Source organism: Trachymyrmex cornetzi, unplaced genomic scaffold (genome assembly GCF_001594075.2).
Source record: "Trachymyrmex cornetzi isolate Tcor2-1 unplaced genomic scaffold, Tcor1.1 scaffold223, whole genome shotgun sequence".
NCBI classification, from domain to species: Eukaryota; Metazoa; Arthropoda; class Insecta; order Hymenoptera; family Formicidae; genus Trachymyrmex; species Trachymyrmex cornetzi.
Window position 1 is genome coordinate 110,404 of NW_017296881.1, and position 17,165 is coordinate 127,568.

The 17,165-nt window shown below is 30.3% G+C and overlaps 2 protein-coding genes across 2 annotated transcripts in view; both read left to right on the forward strand.

Annotated features, from left to right (window-relative positions):
• Nucleotides 1–830, forward strand: part of LOC108760240 (putative uncharacterized protein DDB_G0271606) — a 2,350-nt gene extending 1,520 nt beyond the window's left edge. Inside the window, exon 4 of the mRNA XM_018506062.1 lies at nucleotides 1–830. This exon is cut by the window's left edge and continues 24 nt beyond it. Within this exon, the coding sequence (XP_018361564.1) occupies nucleotides 1–511 (511 nt within the window). The 3' untranslated portion in view covers nucleotides 512–830.
• A 3,135-nt stretch (nucleotides 831–3,965) lies between these two features.
• LOC108760218 (transcription factor SPT20 homolog) lies at nucleotides 3,966–7,902 on the forward strand. Its single transcript, XM_018506039.1, has 5 exons — nucleotides 3,966–4,062; nucleotides 6,034–6,163; nucleotides 6,496–6,732; nucleotides 6,820–7,087; nucleotides 7,226–7,902. The coding sequence occupies exons 1-5, from the start codon at nucleotides 4,051–4,053 to the stop codon at nucleotides 7,776–7,778; spliced, it is 1,200 nt and encodes a 399-aa protein (XP_018361541.1). The 5' UTR covers nucleotides 3,966–4,050; the 3' UTR covers nucleotides 7,779–7,902.
• The last annotated feature ends 9,263 nt before the right edge of the window (nucleotides 7,903–17,165 follow it).

Below are 17,165 nucleotides of genomic sequence, written 5' to 3' on the forward strand. Positions count from 1 at the left end.
GCCCCCTGCCGCTTCTGAAAACCCTCGTGGTGCGTATTTACAACCGGCGGAGAGATACCAGTCTATTGATCCTCAAAGAGCGCAGCCCAGATATGATTACAGCGATAGAAGAGTAGAGCGTCAGGATAGAGTCGCCTATAAGGAGGATTACGAACAACAGCAGCAACAGCAGCAACAGCAGCAGCAGCAGCAGCAACAGCAGCAACAGCAGCAACCGATCGTAGCGTTTCCATTAGCAGCCATACCAGAATCTCCAATGCCTACTCTATATTTGGACAGGAATATGCCTACGGAGCTCAAGCAATTGCTAAAATATCAGGCACAGATACCATATGACCTTACAGCGAATCGTATTCAATACACACCAAAAAACATTTTTATCCCCAAGCCGTTGCCCAATGATGTCAAAGGACCCTATTATTACCGTAGTAAGGTTTACTATCCAAGCGATGATAACATTGACGCGGAATATTCGCAGAACAAGCCGGTCGACGAGGAACAGCGCCATTGACCGAAAATTGGTCTATAATATGTAATACGATTTATATAATTTAATATTCTATTTCTTGGTAACCTTTGAAGGAAAGTCAGCTGGTTCTAAAACTCTATCGAGTTGAATCCCATTCTCATACGCCGAAATAGTTTTTAGATTTTGATGTTATCGAGGCTTTGTTAAAACAAGTCTTTTATGTTTTAAATTATTGTACCGCTTCTTGATATAACGATGTATGTCTACCGTGTATGATATTTGCCAACAATCCGGTCACTGCGGAATTTTTCTTTAAGGACCAAAAATGAATGAATGTTCGCCCGACAATTAGAATTAAATATACTAATTATAAAAAAAACTATTCAATTTATAATTAACATAGAACAATGTGTTTAAAAAAAATATGTGAAAATGAATGAAAATCATATAAGCAAAAAATACTTTATTAAATTTTACGAAAATTTATTTGAAACAAAATTAATGATGATGATAGAAAATTTATCAAGACAGAAATAAGAAGTAAAACTGACCTATCAAATTTCGTTTCGATTAATTTTCTGTTTGTTTTTCATTTCACTCAATATTGTAATTATAATTTTATAATTTTATTATTAATAAGGTGTATCTATTCAGTTTTTTGCGTATGCATGTAAGATAGAGAATGTTTGATTATATACACGGTAGCATGAAGAATGTAATTTTTTATACGAAATAAACGTTTCCGCTTCTTGTATCATGGAAGTCATTCACCTAGTCGTAACGCAATCTTCGCTTTTATTTCAGCTCGCAGAACTTGACGGAATTTCCGCTTGTAAAAAGATGAATTAAACGAGTGAACGAAAATCCGATAAAAGTCTATTTATCGTTTACTCCTTTCAGGAAGTCTCGCGTTTTGCGCGACTTATGATTTGTTTAATTATAAATGAGGATAGTTACTGAATCCTATGCTATTAGAGCAAATAGAGAAAGTCAGACGATTTTTAGCTTTCTATTGAATAAAGATATCTGATCTCCCTTAGTTAGAAAGCAATATTTCGTCTTACGCAGAAATTCGCAACATAACATTACTATAAGAGCGCGTTTAAGTTATAAATTGCAAAAGGAAATAAACTGGCATAATCTGAAAAATTCCATATTGAATCACATAAATATCGGAAATTATATTATCTGGCGTGAATATTCTGATTTGACGAGAGAAAGAAGTATGTGCGACAATTTGTAATATATAAATTTTATTAATAGATTTCATGATTCTAATTAGAAAGGGATTGGATTCTTATTATTGATTGCAAAAAACTATTTAATACGTGGAATTATAAATCCGATCAGGCGGATTTCATTTATTGATGCGTGACGATACAAGGTGAGAACATTTACATACAATGTGCGAATTCGAAAAAGCGTATCGCCTGATCATACGCCTGTTTTCGTTTTCACATAGAAATCGAAAAAGCATGGCAAAGTAGCATTTCTCCGGACAAGGAAGACTGACAATCCATTTTCGTGGCCTTCACGCTTCATGTATTAATGCGCCCGTCGAGTTGTTGCGAATGTAGCCGCGGTGCTTTCGTTTTGCGTAATTTTTCTTTTTATTTACTCTTTACCGGTGCCTTCTGGTACAAATAGATAATTCGCCAAGGTCACGCCCTTTGAGTTCACCTATTTGAGGAAATCGAAGGAAATTGCAATCGTAATTTTACACGGTAATTCATGACAAATCTGCAATGATAATTATATAATTAATTGCGTAATAATATAATTAATGCATTCACATACATGATAAAAAGCCAAAGATTATTTGCAGTGTAGAAGAAATAATGATAAAAATGTATATTGTAAAAATATGCTGTAAAAAGCATTTTATTATAATAAAATATAACTGAATTATTTTATTACATTTGAATACGTAAAATATTTATTTAATAAGATTAGCAATAATTTTATCTTATAATTTGCAATTGATTTTTATGTATATTGCATATTTTTTTTATTGCAAATATTATTATCTGATAAATCAGTTTCTATAATTTTGTGAATCATCTTGTACGTATCACTTACATACCTTTTATTCATTACCCATAAAAAATGTCCCAGTAAGAGAAATAACACCGAATAGATATCCAGTCGATATCGATACAATAATTTCGATATCAACTAGACGTTGATTTAACATCAATTCAGAGTCGTTTCTTGTTGGAACATATTTTTACTAGTACCGAATAATGCCATAAGAATTGTTTTCGCATGTCGATACAAGTCCTGGGTAATCTGTAATTTCACGGGAGATCGACGATCTATCTATCGTGATGCGACACGGTGTAACTTTCTACTATAAACTGACGTAACACGGCATTTCCATTTGTGAGTAAGAACGATTTTGTAGTCAAATAAATGGATAAAGGAGAAATACGCTCCCATAATTGTGTATCTAAAATAGGAATCTATGGAACTAACAATAAGACTTTACGAGTTTAATGATACAGAGCATCAGAGATCTGTTATTGAATCTATTGCGAAAATAGAAATCTGTAATTTCTAGGGTAGAGACAAGAATGCAGAATAATATAGGTTTTAGTTACATTCGGAATAATGCGACATAATTCGAAGAACAATTCCCCTGATTACATTTTTGCGTGTGTAATCGCACTATCTATACCGATCGCAGTACCAAAATTGCAATAAATTAAAACTTCTTACTCACTTATTTTGTTTTCCTTTAAGATTTAATTTTTCTTTTAAATCCATATTATTATCAGCACTTTAATGCTAGAAGCAACGGAGCGCATTTACGTAACTTGACAGGACAATGATTGAATTCAATGTCGGCAATTAATTGCAGATCTTCGTGGTCTTTACATCGTAACCTTTGAATGGCGATTGCCTGGGAAACATCGTATTGCACTGCATTCCACTGCAGCTATTTCGTAGTTTTCCATCATTGTACTCAAGACTTTTCACAATAAAATACATCGTGTAAGAGATAATACGTCATAGTTGGATAAAAAAACTTGATAAACCGGAACAAGCAAAACTTGAGCCGCCTTTGCAAAAAATGTATTTCTCATTATTATATAAAATGAAAATAATATTGTGATATATAAATTATTATAAAATTAAAATTAAATTAGTAATTTGTGTAAAAAAAAATTCTGTAAATTTTTTGTTTTTTTTTTAATAAATAACAGACAAAAATCAATGTAAAAGACCACAAAATAGAAATTTACAATATTAAAGAGCATTTGTCGATCAAAATTTAATTTATTGAGATACAGTCTGCAAATGGAACTTACAATGAAATTAACGTAAGCGTTACTTAGGTACGCCGGAAGCGATTTTCTTTAATACGCTCGCGTTTGCAGAAAGAGCAATGACTGTTGGAACACGACGTCGGCCGGCCGGCCGGCAGGCCGACGAGGTGCAAGATGGAGGTGGCTCTCGCCTAGTCACATCCCCGTCGTCGAAAGGTCCCTTTTACGTGGCTGGCTATAAAGTTGTTCTGATGACCGCGCGCCCGTCTCAGAAACACTCCACCCTCGAACGAATCGACCAGCTTTCACGCCATGAAATTACGTGTAAGTACGCAGCTGCCTTATGTTATTTCTTTTTTTTTTTACTTAATCGAAAGGTTTTCAATGTAGAATGCACGCGTATTTTTCCACGACTTGCACGTTTTCTTTTAGAGCGCGATGCAGGCGAAATAAAGTCGCGTGCGCCTAATCGTACTGCATATACAAACCAGATAGACCGGAAATAAATTATGCGACGATTCGATTAACGAGTGTCGTTCGTTATTTTGCGCTATTTCAGTCTTGAAGATTTTCTCGCATATGTCCGAAATCAAAACCTTAATCATTATGTGAATCTCGTAGAAATGCATGTGTGTGTGTGTTTCACGATACCATCTCATTACGTTAAAAAATAAAAAAAGTATGAAATGTTCTAGAAGTGTCACGTGCATTTAATTGCTATGTGTTGCAAAATATTTTTTCAGATATTAATTGGATCATGAATTTATCTCACTCTGTACTTTGTACTTCTGTTTTTCACGTTTGTATCGCGAAAATTGAATGCACTCTTGTAAGGTTTCATTTCATCATGGTCGCAAGACGCGAAAGCAAGACGGGAAGTCGTTTTGTCAGAGATACTCAACCCCGCCTTCCGTCGAAAGGTAACGAGCGTGAATAAAGGAATGATGAATGTCGTGCATTTAATTGCATCGTAAAGAGAGTGACGAATCGTAATGCTTCTTAATTATCGAGGTCGCTGACCAAGAGTGCATTTCACGACCCAATTAGCTGCGGATACGAGTGATCAGGTTTTTGCAATCTTGCTGCAAGCTCGCGGATCGAGGTTTCAACATAGAGAATAGCCTGTGTTCCATCGATCACTTTGCTGTCAATTCACTTTGCTGTCACGCTACGTATATACTTTTTTCTTATAAGAGCTAAACCCACGTATTCTCTTCTTATAAGAATTAAACCTACAATGAGATAAGATAGACACTCAGACAAAAAAAATGACAAATATAAAAAAATAAAAAAGAACAGCAAATATTAATTAAAATTTAATATTAGTTTAAATGTCCGTTATTTTTAATCAATATTACAATATCCTTTCGTTCAGACTACTTAAAGAAAAAAAAAATATGTAGACCTCAATAATCAGCATGCGTGTCGCGACTCGTTCTTCGCGAAATGTCGCTCGGTTTCCGCGTTCTGCAAGATAAAACTCGCGCAGAATTTGTCGTACGTGCGATTCTGAAGCGGTATTTTGTCTCGTGACAGCTGGTTACAGACATTTTCGAAACGAGTCGAAGTTAATTTTTTTCTCGAATAATTACGTTGGGCGTGTCTGGACGATTAATGTCTATCTCACTTTCTACCGATCGTGTAGTGCTCGTTGCTTAGTGCATTCGATCGCTTGTAAGTCGCGAGTCGACTTGCGACTTGCACTTTTTCTTTTTTCTTCTATCTACCTTTTTGTGTGGCCGCGTTTCTAACAGTCTTGCGATCGCGAATGTTAACTAGTAACGTGCTCACCTTTTCCCCGATTACCGTGATTAAAGATTCATGTGCTCGCGGACTTTCCCTTCCAACTTCCCGGTGCCAGTTGCTCGATCCGCTTCCATATATGTAATATAGTACATACCGTAAGACAGATTCAGGTTTAGTGCCACGCGCATTAGATAATGATCTTTGATCGTCTAGTTGCGAAATCGAAAGCACTTAACATCGAGAATGAGATAAACGCTTGAATGTAATATAATGTTACATTCTGATTTTATTTTATTATAATGATTAAAAAGATCAATACAATAATGAAAAATATAATAATTGTAGTATTTTCTACTAACAATAAGTACTTGCTTAAAAAAATATAATAAAAACTGTTGTGTGTAATTGATGAATGATTTTATTTATTCTTTTGCATAATGTGTACTTTCTCTTTTATTGCCAATACTTAAATATTGTATAAATTGTAATATATTTTACCATGTCTTGTTATGACGTATTGTATAAAATTCTGTCATAAATCTGTCACAGGTTTTATTATTAACGGCACTTCCCATGTGCCTGGCTGAATTCTCAATCCAGGGGCCTAGTGACGGACATCGACGGGCCCAGGGTCTTAAGTTCAGCGAAGAGAAAGGAATAGAGTACACAGACGCGAGTGGTAAGTGTAGATAAATATAGACAATGCGACTAGAAATTATAAAAACGACTAGAAATTATGAAAACAATTTGTAGTGATTTTAAAGAATGTTTTCTAGATTATTTTAACTTTTTAAAAATAAATTTTATATATTTTTTAACTATATTTTGAAATAAGCATAAAAATTGTTTTTTAAGCATTTATCTTTTGTTTTTTCTAATTTTTGTAACTTTATAGTTATACTAATAGTTAAATACTACTTGAAATAAGATTCCTATATTTAGATAAATATAATTTATAAAATTTCTTTATATATGTTTTTTATGCAGTATTCTTAAGTGTTCGGTTTTTAGAGGGAGGGGGACCAGGAGACTTCACCATTCAAGGATCAACTGACGGTAATAGCAACTTCAGGATCGAAGGTGCTACGGATGGGCATACGAATTTCCAGATTCAAGGACCTTCAGATGGTGGATCGGCCACTTACAATGTACAAGGACCGATCGATCGATACGGTCAGCCTACATATCAGGAAGATTACGCTAATCAGGGTATCAATACAAAGGCGCTCCAGTATAATGATCCTAGCGGTATTGTCGTCAACTTTGCTTTATGAGCTTTATCACATTATATTCAAATATTTACCAAATCGATCTGATGTGAATATACATTGAAAGGTTATAGAGTAAATTGGAGGTCGTATGATCGTCAAGCACGTCCGCAAGCTCAGGCAGAACCGCAATATGTGCAAGCTGCGGAACCAATTGCACGACCAGCTGCGCCCCGACAACGAGTGCAACAATCGCGAGCACAACCACAACCTCAAGAGCAACCGGAACCACAGCCAAATTATAGGCCTTACTCTAATGCACCGCCACAGATCCAGCAACTGCTCCAGTTCCAGCAGCAAATTCCGTACATCAATATAATTCCGGAACCATACAGGTTCGAAACAATACAAATATTAAATAAGATTACGTATATAATATTTTTACTTATATTTTGTTGATATTAAGTGTTATCTGTTATTACTTAATAATCCAAATACGCATGCAGTTTCGATGATCCTTAACCAAATTGCAGATTCGACGAAGAAGCCGCACTACGGGCTCAATCTCAACAGGTCCAGGAACATCTCAAGAAGTTGGCGCAAGAGGCGGCGGCTGCCCCTCTACCTGATCCCGTGGTCGCGTCTGCACCTCGTCAAAAGTCACGCGGCCACTCCAGGAGCAAACGTCAGGCTCAACAGAAGTACAATAGAATATCCCAGCCGCCGGCGGAACCGCAACCTCAATATTCGCCCAATCTGCCACCTCACTTGCGCGAACTGCTGAAATATCAGGCGCAAACCCCGTATAATATATTTGCTAATCAGATTGTATATCGTCCGGAGAAGCCGTACGTGCCGCACCCCGTGGATCTACAGCAACAGCAACAGCAGCAGCAGCAGCAGCAGCAGCAACCGCGACAGCAAGCACAGTACCAAGGTCAGGGTGGCGCCTATGAGAGTCAAGCTAGCACGTATACGCAAGCTAACATACAGCCGATACAGGCGGGATACCAGAACCAACAATATCAACAGCTCGGCTATAATCAGCAGCCTGGCGTAAGACCTGTCACCGAGAGCCAGTACTGATCACCTTGACGAGGTGTTCTTCGTTGCCTTTCGTTTGTTTCAATTGATAGAACAAGTCTTTCAGGACTGGATTCTATTATGTGATAAATTATGACCGAGTTTTTTTCAACATTCAATTTATCAAAAAATAAATAAGATGAAGATAGAGTAAACGTTGCTATTATTTTGTAAATTTATTACAAGTTAGATTTTTAAACAAAATTATGATCAAAAGAAAATCATAAATAATTTGAAATCTTGTATATCTTTTTTGTCCTTTTTATATAAAAGGGGAAAAATATTTTATTTAATATAATATTTGTTAAGTAATAAATATCTGTGTTTGAACGGTGTAATAATAATTAGAGGTTCTTTTTATAGATCAAGTTTGAGATTATATAAAAATAAATATATCAATTTTTTATTTTTTAAGTTTTTCGTCACTTGAATTTTGAATAATAAAGTTATTCATCTTCGATTTTAACCGACATATAAAAAATATTTTGGAAATAAGTTCTCTTCACGAAATCTACATTCTAAAAAGTATATTCTTACAGATTTTCTGTATATGATCAGTAGTTTCGATACGTCATAACGAGATAAAGCGGAATTAAGAGAGAGAGAGAGAGAGAGAGAGATATCCGAGAGTCAATTTTTTTCGTGATTCTTACAACGAAAGTAAAATAAAGCCGAACGTTAGGCTCGTAATAATATACGATGCATTGATATATTCAGAAAAATATCGATAAAAAAAAATGTTTGAAGTGAAAATATATATAATAAGTTTACCTGTATTATAGTTTTTTTATTTTATACATGTTTTCACAAATAAAATATTTGTGATTGTATTCTGAAAATGTGTATCTGTTTTTTCACTTAATTTAGCTACTGATAAAGTAAAGCGAGGTAATTTGGATAAATTCACTGTCTGAATTAACAAAAATGAGCCGTTTCACGCCATTACGTTCAGTTTTGTAGATAATCAAGAAAATTGATGGAAAATCTGTAAAAGTTGAAACAATTGAGGAAAGACCAAAAGTAAACTTTTTCTATTTCTCATTTAACTTACAAAAATATAAAATCAGTTTTGCAATTGCATTAAATGTTATATTTACATTTGCTCTTTTCTTAAATGTTTTAATTTTCACAGATTTGCATTATCTTCCTTGATTATCTTTATAGAAAACTGGATGTGATGACGTATATGAATTCGGATTCAGCAACCCAAGATTTATAAGAAACATCTATTCTGATTTGAATTCACGATTGCTATAAAAATAAATATGTCATTATTACCTGCCAACGTCAAATATGAACAGATATTTTTATTTTTATGTCAAAATATGATACATAAATTATACTTTAGAGAAAAAATATATTATAGAAAAAAGTCGTAAAAAATTAATACATTACTTATAAGATGATCATTAATCCAAAATAAACGATATCAATACAAAAATTATATCTTTAAAATTACAAAATAAAAATATTAAGTGTTTATGTGTGTATGTGCATCTATCAAAATAATTACTGTGCGAAGCGATACTTTTTACCTACTTTTTACCAATTCACCGGTCGAATTGATAAAGACACCCGCAGAAAGTAAAGGTTCCAATTCGATATCTGGTTTGGAGTAATTTTTTCAAAATGCATTTACTGGCTGCAGGCTTTATAAGATACAAGTTAGCACTTGAGATTCGATAGATGTTATTCAGCAACAAATCTTTTACAGATTCACATGTGACATCATTTCAATAATGTTTTCTAACATTAATATATTTAATTGAATATCAACTTAATGGAAAATTAATATTCCATAAAACGTTATTACATTGAGAACGATATAATCCGTTATTTATTCGATTTAAATCCAACGCATTCGGAATATCTATCTTTTAACTAAGCATGTCATTTTTATTAAACTTTTACGGGTGATGGGCTTAGGTAGTAATGCATTATTGGGTGGTAATGCAATTTCAAAAAATATAATGATACTAATCATATATATCTTTGTTAAAAAAAAAGATATAGGTATGTAGCGGAAGAAGAATTGAAAAATTATTTGAAAAAGAAAAGTACGTTATACTAAAACATGACAAATGTTATTAGGCATTCGGCATTGTGTGTGACCGTTCTGCCTTTATTTATCTTTTGTCAGAAATAAGAGTTTAGTTCTCGTCTTCTACTAGACGAGATATCATTTCCACGTTGTCTACAACACACATAAGACATAGAGAAAACCGGACTTCTGATTTGGTAAGATAAACGATTTGGAATTGATAAAACTTATTAAATTCAAGGCGCATAACGAATTGATGCTAACATCTACTAGACGAGATATCATTTCCACGTTGTCTACAACATACATAAGACATAGAGAAAACCGGACTTCTGATTTGGTAAGATAAACGATTTGGAATTGATAAAACTTATTAAATTCAAGGCGCATAACGAATTGATGCTAACTCTCGTACTATTTAAAACTTTTAGAGTGAATGATAATTCTGAACAGTATAATCTCACTATCAAAAATTGAAAATTAAGTAAGATTTCACTCCAAAGAATGTTGACAGTACGATACGATTTTTTATGCCTTTGTATATTATAATTTTTTTGACGTTATTTTTTATATGTAAAACCAGTGTAGTGACTATAATACATGCAAACAAATGATAACACATAAGATCCTTAGAATTCGCCAGAATTAGTAATCGTTTAGTTTAAAATTATATTTAATTTAAGATACGTTAACATCAATAATAATTAAACATATTAATCTATAAACTTTTAGTATAACATTTCTTTTCCAATAGTTTCTCAATTCTTCTTTCACTACATATATCTTTTTTTTTTTAATAAAGATATATACATTTGCTTAGTATCATTATATTTCTTAAAATTGCATTACTATCCAATGATGCCTTACTACCCAAGCCCGTTATCCGTAAAAATTGAATAAAAATGACATGTTTAGTTAAAAGATAGATATTCGAGACGCGTTGAATTTAAATCGAATAAATAACGAACAACAATGTTATTTTGATTTTACATAACCTTTGTTTATACATAATTTAGTTTTATCTGTGTATATTTATTGTTTTATATTGTTAACTGTCATAATTCGGTTCTTTCCTTATATTTCGTTCCATTATTTGATTTAAATTTTGATCTAACATTTTATTCCTAAGTAGTACCTTTATTGAGAATGTAATTTTTTATTCAACATTTTGCGGTTGATGAATATTGTTTTTTAATTGAAGCTAGCCTGTTCCGCTTTCGGTTATACAGTTTGATATGTAATATTTGTTAAAGTATTAAATTCTATTTTATATCTATTTTTTTTTGTTTACCGATGTGTTTTCGATTTATAATTTAATTTATTTTAATTTATTGTTAATCATTCATGTACAATTAATAATAATCATACAACTAATTTTATGTAATCAGTGTATTAGAAACAAGTTCGACAAAAATTAATTGACTATTAAATTGTTGCAAACTATTCATGTTTAATGTGTTAAAAACGACCTGATTGTTCTTTATAATAAAAATTATTATTAAATTTTAATATTTCAATTCATAATTTTTACTTCCAACGAAATTGTAATTTATTGCTATTGTTATTTCTATAATATATCTAATTATATAATTTTTAATGCTTTTTAGGTATATGAGTATTCATATTAGTCCAAATTTAAGTATATTCTAAGTCCGAATTATAGATATTATATTATTTTTTAATTACTTTGTTTTCTGTTTACCCGATTCTACATCCTTTGTAATAAATGTTTTTTCTTTAATTAATTTCAATTTTCTGTAAAATTTATTTTATCCTCTTGTGTAAAATATGGGCTTTTGAAAAGTTGTGTTATGCGTTTAAGTTTCTAAGGACAAAATTAGTTTCAGGTTTTGCTTCATTGAAAATAAGTTAATAATCCTAACTTATCTAATTAAGTTATCTAAGAAAGGAGGATTAAATATTTCTCATACCATGTCGCAAATACTATGGACTGTTTTGTTTGCAATTTTAACTATGGGTAAGAAAATATACATTGCTTAAAAAAGATAGAAAATGTATCTATTTGGAACTAAAAGTAATAAGAAAAGTATGTATACAAATATATACAATAATTCATAAATGCCAAAATTGTTTTATTATGTGTAAATGTATAAAACTAAAAAGTAATGTATCTTGAAGATAATTTTAATAAAAAAGGAGCTCTGTATCAGACACAGTATGATAAACGATAATATAAATATTAATGCATATATTATAAAAATTACTTCTACTTAATGTATGTAAATTATGCTACTGACTAAAATCTTAACGGGCACATTAAATTATTTTAGGCGATTTTTTACAGAGAGAATCACATTGTCTACAAATTAATGTAGCATCATTTGTCTACATCTCATTAATTACCTACAGATCAATTGCCTACATGTATAATTGCCTACACCTCCATTGACTTATGTACTATTCTCTGCTTTAAAAACATAAATTCTGTTTTAAAACACAAATTTTCTTATTTAATATAACTACAATTCATTTTATTTAATATAACTACATTTCTGTTTTAAAACAAACTCTCTATATTAAACACACGAATTATTCTTTACGTAATTTAAATATCATTTTTTATTTGTAAACAAAACTAGCAAAAGTACATGTTGGCAATCGAGTTTTGGGCAATAATTCATATAGGCAATCGAGATGTAGGCACACGGTGCTGTAAGCAATCAATTTACCGTAAAAAATAACCTAACATTCGGACAAAGCTGAAATTTTGTTACAGGCACATTGTTTGAATTTTCTGATAAAATATTGTTTGAATTTTTAGCCATAGATGTATCAATTTCTAGCCACGTTTCTTTGAATCTCTACCTGCAGTTGTATGAACATTTCTAATCCTAATATCTGGATACTCAGACATTGTATGAATTTCGAACAAGTTATCTGAATATTTCTGTTTCTAATGGCCAAACATTTAGATACCAAAATTAAAAATACTAAGACCATTGGTTAGAAATTCAAACAATGTCTGAACATTCATGCATTGAGCTCAAATATATTTAGAAAATTACAGCTAGAAATTTGGAGAAATATGATTAGAAGCTGATACAATTATGGCTAAAAGTTCAAATATTCTCTATTCGAAAATTCAGACAATTTGACTGTATGAAAATTTCAGCGTTTATCCGAATTTTAGACAATATTTTACAATATAAATAAACGGATCTCTCTTAAATTATTTTTATATTTTTCATTTAACTATATAATTAATAAATTAATTAATATAATAAATTTAAATTTTACAAAATAAAATAAAATGTAGCAGTCGTTAACTTGTAGCAGACTTTAACGATTACTTAATTATATAATCAAAATGTTTAATTTATAATTTAAAATTCATCTTGAAATCTCCTTTATACATCACTCAATATTAAATTGGTTTCCCTTTTTAATGCATCTTTTAAACCTCGTTAATCCTACAAATTTATATGAAGTATTTTTCAATCAAAGCATCAAAAATGCTTTATTTATGAGATATTCGACTATATCTAAATTTTTGATCCATTTTGTATGTGTATAATTAGAGATATTTCAGTTTTAAAATGTTTGATGTATAAAATTCGAAATAATTAATTTTAAATTTTTATTACGTTTCCAGATATTATGTCGAAAAGTATGTCAGAATTACACAATAATATTACAATTGAAGATACAGAGAATAGCACAGAATATAGTGGAATACATGGTGGCAAATTAAACAACGAGGATAGTAAAACTTTTTTCTCTGAAATAATAGATGCAGTATTTTACATCTTTAACGACTATACATTACATTTGTTTTTCCCTTTAAAAATTGACGTTTTAGTAGTATTTGTGTCATCTACAATAATAGTTTACATTTGTATATATGTAATATATGATATGTTTGTGGACATGTAAGTTAGACTTTTAAACATATTTGTAAATTTTATAATTCATTGATTTATATATGCTTATAATTAATTTATAGTTCCCTGTGTTAAGAAATAAAATAGTAGTAATAATTCTAAATAGTAGTAAAATAGTAGTAGTAATTCTATCACATTAGCACATTTGAATTAGTATTGGGTCCGAACAAAATTTTGTAGTGCTACAAACTTCAAAATTTAAGCTGCTGTAATTTTATTAAAAATGAACAAAATTTACACTTATAAAAGTGTTTCAAATAAAAAAAAAGTAAATTCATAAAAGTAAAATAATGATATGCTTAATAGAATAATTTCCAAATTTTTTTAAAAACGTGTTCACATTACACAAATACACATTAAAATAGTTTTAAAATCTATTGTTTAAATCAAAATAAAAAAGTCGATAAATATTTTTTTGTCTATTACTTATAACATCATTAGAGAAATTGATCATGAAGAAATTGAGAAATTGATTATGAGATAAATTAAAATCCATTTTTTATTTTGATATCATTGTTCATCTTGGACAATATACGAACATCGATATAACATAATCTATACACAGTAGTCCACTTAATATAAGAACCTTGAATATTTCACTTACTTTTGATAATAGGAAAAATTTTAGATAAAAAAATGGAATGGTTTCGAAGGGGACATTTTTTAGTCATATTGTTTTTATCGAAGTGAGAAATAATTAGTTACAAAGATGTAGAACAAATTATTTTTAAACGTGATTTAGAATAATCTATAATTCTTTCATAATTTTATTATATTGAAAATGTGTACAAAACATCTTTAAGTGGACTATCCTGTATATATATGTCTGTAAATTACACTGCCCAAAACCAGTTTGCAACAAAAAGGTGAATAAGGATTTTCGATATATTTTTGCTTGCTAAATGAATCCATTGATGAAATTTGATTAATACGTCACAATTTTGAAGAAAATAATTATATGTGTAAAAATTAAGGTGGTTCTTTAGTAAATCGAGTTTATATTATAGGAATGCCTAATTTATGTAATGAAGTTAAAGCACCGGATCTGTCATATGCAAAATTGTAGATAAGAATGAAGAAAAAGAATTCCGAAAATGTTATTTTTAGGTAGATAAAAATCGGAGAGATTATTTTGACTAACTATACACAAAAATTACTATAGATTGCTCTAATAAACGAGATTATGGAAGTTAAAAATAAAGTAACAAATCAACAGCCGTTCTGGAAAGATACTTACATGCATAAAATTGCATACAATTTTCACTTTAAAAAATAAACATAACGAAACTTTGTTTTCGTTTGGTGAAGATGCAGCTTTTGATTTATTACCATCATATATGTATTTCAATTACCATTTCATTGAGATATACACATTTTAATGTGTTATCCAAATTATGTAGATATTTGTTACTTTGGATGAACCCTTGTGAAGCACATGTAATTTCACAGATATATACACTTTACTAAATATAAGGAACCACTACACCTAGCTTAACAGATTATGAAGTGATATATGACTTTATCACGTAATTTCAACGATACTAAATTTCTTTTTTAAATGTCATCAGTGCCACCTGAAAGCTTTAATCTTTGCGTAGCTTTGGTAATATTTAGAGAAATTAATACTTTTATCTGTAAAATGCATTTTGTTTCATTTTGATATATGTAATTTCTGGAGAGATATATATATATATTAGGTGTATCTGAAATAACGCCCATTAATCATACAGTGCTATTCCTAATATAAAACTAAGTCGAATTGAAAAGTCCTGTATCATTTTACAATTTATGCAATACATAACGAGATATTAATTTCTAAATATTGCCGAATAAACGAATAAAACATTTATGTATGAGACAATGATGTATGAGACAGTACATCGATAAAACAATGATGTATAACACAGTTTTAAGATAAGTTTCAGTGTTCTTTGTGAAATATTTTGAAGATATTTCTTAAAGAACTCTTAAAGATATCTTAAAATTGTTTTATACGTCGATCTTAGACATTTTGATTATTGTGTGTGTGTAGACAAAAAAAATATTACAAAAATTGCAAAATAGTAGAGAACTTTTCGACTCAGTTTTTTATTAGAAAAATAGCACCATGTGATTAGTGGGTGTTATTTCATATACACCCTATCTATATGTATATATTTAGACGTGTATGTGTACGTGTGTGTATGTGTACGTATACTTAATACGAGAATAGAACTGTTTTCAAATTGAAAATCATAATTGAATACAAAGATTATATCGAAATGAATATCAAAATGCTTTTTAAAGTTAAAAGTGGATACTTTTGCGTAGCATTAATACAATTTAAAAAATTCTGTCCTGGTGCTACAATATCATAATATTTTTTAAAAATCATTATTTTTTCACATCTCTTTGATGTCATTTTTCTCAAAATTGTGACCTATAGTAGCCAAATTGTCAACGGATTCGTGTGCAGCGGGCAAAAATATATCGAAAATAACTATTTACATTTGTGTTGCAAAAAATACTAAATTTTGTTGGGCAGTATTATACATGTATATGCAAAGAGTATTTAATTAATTATATTTAATCATTCTATCAGTTACAACAGGTGGCGTTTTCGTAACGTTGTACTTATACCTGACGTAAATGGACAACCACATATTCCACAATAGTATTTCGTACAACAAGAAATAAACTTAATCGACGAAAATACAAAGTAAGCAACATATGTGTTGAAAAATATTCAATTACGAAATTTGTGAATGCAACATGTATTTACTCATTGTTTATATAAACATAAAAACTTCTTTAAAATATATAAATCTGTATTTGAAAGTAGAATTTCTCCGAAAAAGATTATACAAAGTCTTTTCTAAAGTATTTAATAATTTAGCTGAATATAGATCTAAAAATAATACTATTTAATCATCAAAATAATTATGCAAGACGTTCTCAAGCATGATGTTATATTTTGTAAAAAGGTTTTACATCTAGCAATTAATTTTAAATAATTATTTTGAATGTCCAAAAAGGTTAATTTTAAAAATGTATTCACATCTAAATTTTTAGATATTTCAACGAAACCATCCTTTCCATGTTCTTTCTGTGTGTTTCACCGTTTTATTAATCATTAGATGCTGTTTCACATTTATAATAATATAATTATACTATTATATTATCGTGTGTGTGTGTGTTTGCGTGTGTAACATTTGTTTATGTTACGTGCTCTGACTATGTCGTTTGTTTGGAACCATCTTTAATGGGTGCGGTCAATGCGATGCTACAAATGCTTTAAGACGTTTTTGATTTATCGATTTGTTAAATTCTTACTTCTGATTGGTCAATCAAATTCTTCAAAGCATTTTTTAATGAGACTTTGACTGTAGCCAGAGTTTAATGTTTAGAGCATTTAAAATTTTTATATAATATATTATCACTAACTCTCTCTCTCTCTCTCTCTCTCTC